Here is a 3,927-nt window from a genome sequence, read left to right on the forward strand (position 1 = left end):
GAAAGAGGAAAAGAGGAACAATCCCAAAAAGAGGGAGAAGAAGAAGAAGAAGAAGAAGAAGAAGAAGAAGAAGAAGTAGAAGAAAAGAAGAAGATTGAAGTAGAGGAGAAGAGATATATACAGATGTTGCGGAGGAGAGAAAAGAACATCATGATGATCAAGAGGAGCAAAGGCAACATGAAAAAGAGTGAGGAAGGGTTTGGGTTTGGAATAAATCATCAGTAGGAAAATGATGTGGTGCTACAAGAATAAGAACAACAAGATGATACGATGGGGTGGAGGAGTGAGAGGCGGCGGGAGGCAATCGACACAGAGGGGTAGTTGTGGTGAAGTGTGGCAACAGTCACAGACATGGGCTGGGAGGCTGGAAATGGAAAATGTGACATGTTTTAACACAGCAAGAGGGCCCCCATATGAGGTTGTGTGAGTGTGTGTGCGTGTGTGTGTGTGTATGTGTGTGTGTGTGTGTGTGTGTGTGTGCGTGCCACTCAGCTGCTGTGTCCTGGTCTTAAAGCGGTCCAAAAAGGCCTCTAACATAACACAGGCCAGATCAGATGGATAAAATATGTAATATATTTTAAAATATAAAAGAGGAAGAGCCTGGGCAGACATGTGAAACCTTCTGTCATTTTGGCTAGGACATTTAATCTTGACCCTGGTAAATATGTCTCAGCTCGAGGCTGGATCAAGTTTTATAACTCATCACTCACCACAGTACAAGTCACATCATCCTGACCTATTAGCTACAGCAAGCTCTGTTTGTCTTTCTCACAATCCCCCAGTGTTATGCCAACTTTTTGTTCCCTTTGAATGAAAATAAACAACCTTTCTGAAAAATTCAAAATCACCAAATGTTTTAGATGCTTCGTTTTCACTTGACAACAAAATGTTGTCAACAGCATATTCGTAATGTGTGTGACAGAGAAGTACAAGGTAAATCATCTGTTATGTTTACAAATTGAGATCATTTTTCGAACGTTTTCCAAAACTTTAGTGTGTTTCATTGTTAAAAAAACAAAAACTAGGCCTCTTCAGGCATCTTACAACTGAGAACAATTCTGAGAAGCTATCACTCTAACTAATATGCATCCTGTGAATAGACATTGCTTTGACTTATAGGGTCACAAGTCTAAAAAGGTTGCGAACCACTGCCACAGAGCCATGCAATGCCAGAGTAAGCACATGTAAGTAAGTCTAACCCTTCAATGCAAAGTCACAATTAACACATACAAACTAAGCCCTAAACATATTATATCCTGCTGAACACATCTCATTTCAAAAGTCCTTCGGCAGGTTTTGTCTGATAGATGATGCATTGACTCCATCTAAAGGTGGAAAGTAAACTTGCAGGTTCTGAGAGCTGCTGCTTCATCAAGTGAAGGTCCAAGAGAATACAATGACTCTTTTCTCACTGCTAGAACAATATTAAACTTTATAGACTGAGATCCTTTGGACTGCATTCATTCAAAATTTGTTTCCCATAACATTAATAATAGATGAATCCCTGTCAAATTTCCCAAATCATGTGTTCTCTCTAACAAATATCGTATTGATGTGACACAACCTCAGTTTTATCAGGTTTCTCAGCAGATGGACATCCAATGGAGTGCTTGACAGCAAAGATAACAATCAGTGTATTTAATGGTGCCATCACCAAACCAGGCACTCATTTACAAAACCTACAATGGCGTAATTCATTCAATGTGCAGTTCAGTCCCAAGTTTCACCACATCCTTTCAGAGGATGGCCATGTAGAAAACAAAACGGCACTAAACAAGGTCTTAAGGGTGTGTGTTTATGTGTTTAACATGTGACTATTCTGTGTCTGTTTGTGCTTGTCTCCTGCACATTGAGACAAACCGTTGACTGGCTTAGATTTCACTACTGCGGGCAATGAACAGGAAATGATTTAAAACCCCCAGTTTTTCTGAAGAATATGATTTGAAAAGTATTTTATACTGGAGTGAAACTGACATTGCTAGTGACACAAATAAGTCTTTGTTCAGCAGCAATGCAAACCACTTGCTAGACAAGAATTAACAACAGATTTCCCTGCAGTTTTCTGTTGTAGATGTTGTCTGCACAATGTCCCAGAGGGCTGAAAAATAATAAAAAAATTCCGTCAGCATCTCGTCTGTATCTTGAAGGCATTTGAAAAGTCAATGATACATGTGTTAGTACGTCGTTCCTCAGTAACTTTTCTCTCTGTCTTTCTATCCTCCAGTTTCCAGACTACAAAATAATTGCAGACAGAGGAGCTGATTGTTGACCATTGTGTTCACCGAAGGCTCTGTAACTTAACCAAACGGAGTGACATGAGCGGTTAAAATCTCTCTGTCTGCCTGCTTTTTCTTTGTTTCACAGCCTCAGGGACTAAAGCAGCAAACAGCTGGTGTATTATAATGTAAAGACTCAACTATCCTTTTACAGTTGATGGAGAGAAACCCTCAGCCTTAGGGCAGCTGTGTGTGTGTGTGTGTGTGTGTGTGTGTGTGTGTGTGTGTGTGAGAGACAGAGAGAGGACCATGCTGTGCTGCCTCTCTGCCAGGTGGACCTCTTCTTCCTCCTGGTGTCTCATGGGAGGGGCCTGGCTGCATGCAGGCTAAAGCTAGCTCCTCTTATTTCCCTGGCAAATGTTATGACCACAACCAGTCACATTTCTCTCCTCCTCCTCCTCCTCCTCCTCCTCCTCCTCCTCCTCCTCCTCCTCCGCCATCTCTTTCTAATCCACTCTTCTCCTCCTTCCTACATCCCTCACTCCCTGCCTGCCTGCCTGTCAGAAGTCCCACATATCTCTAGAGAATAAGATGCCATGGAGGCCAGAGGAAGAACAGCGCTTTATGTCTGCTGTGTTCTCTTCACCCTAACAGGTGAGCGTTCAGTTGCCGTGGAGGCATGTTTTGCTTCAGTTGTCCGCGTTGCATTGGTGCAGCTATAGCAGTTACTGGGGTTGCTGTGTTTGTGTGGTTGGCAGGGTAAAGCTGAGGGTGCATTGAGGAAGTTTTCTGTGGTGCGCAGTAACAAAGTGTTAACTTGTGAAATCCTTTTGTATTTAGAGGGTTCAGGACAGAGAAGCCGTAATGAAACTGGGTTGCAAAATGTAAAAGTGGTGAAGCAAATTCAAGGACAATCGTATATTTTAACTTGGCATCCTAATATTGTAACATTTTGGGAAAAACACTCAAGTATACCTCTATCTTTTTTTGCCTTTTTCAATGTCAAAGTTTGAGTCTTTAACGCTTTCCTTCGAGAGTCTAGTTTGGCTTGTTTTGCATGTCCTCTCCATAATCATCACTGTGTGACTTGACAGAATTAGCTTTTCTTTGGTTGTCTGCTGTAAGTGAAGACATAAGGAGGGTGTTAGTGGAAAGAAGAAGTGACTGATGCCACAGGTCTGTGACTCAGTGATAACAAACATGTACCAGCATTCCCCACATGACCCGATGACTCTAACAAATAAAGTCCCTGAAACATGGACTCACTTTGATGCTTGTATCATCAGCCCTCCTTGAGGAGCCCTATTTGTCTTATCTGAGAGGACAGGCGATTGATGGCGTTTTGACACGCACCGGGAGACTTTATTTAGTGTCCAAACAACTGGGATATGTGTGTGAGGGTGATAAGAGGCAGGTGCTTGTGGGTCTCCACACAATAGTTGTTTGAATGTGTGTGTGTGTGTGTGTGTGTGTGTGTGTCAACTAAATGAAGATATCCTCTCAGCCATTGTCACTGTAATCTCCTTGGTATCACCACAACAATATCCGTGTTGTTTGGGGACAACAGCGAAGGAGCGGGCTCGGCACACTCCTCCTCATTCTGCCTTTTTGCCAGATCTCAGCTGGTGTAAACCCAGGCACACTCCTGCCACTGACAACACAAACACACACACACACACACACACACACACACACACACACACACACACAC

At 42.6% G+C, this 3,927-nt stretch overlaps 1 protein-coding gene across 1 annotated transcript in view; it reads left to right on the forward strand.

The window, feature by feature from the left end:
• Window positions 1–2,722: 2,722 nt before the first annotated feature.
• hepacam2 (HEPACAM family member 2) overlaps window positions 2,723–3,927 on the forward strand; it is an 11,224-nt gene continuing 10,019 nt past the window's right edge. Inside the window, exon 1 of the mRNA XM_031854306.1 lies at window positions 2,723–2,870. Coding sequence (XP_031710166.1) covers window positions 2,813–2,870 — 58 coding nt within the window. The 5' untranslated portion in view covers window positions 2,723–2,812. The remainder of the gene's footprint in view (window positions 2,871–3,927) is intronic.

This window comes from Anarrhichthys ocellatus, unplaced genomic scaffold (assembly GCF_004355925.1).
Source record: "Anarrhichthys ocellatus isolate YVR2014 unplaced genomic scaffold, GSC_Weel_1.0 scaffold14, whole genome shotgun sequence".
Classification (NCBI taxonomy): domain Eukaryota; kingdom Metazoa; phylum Chordata; class Actinopteri; order Perciformes; family Anarhichadidae; genus Anarrhichthys; species Anarrhichthys ocellatus.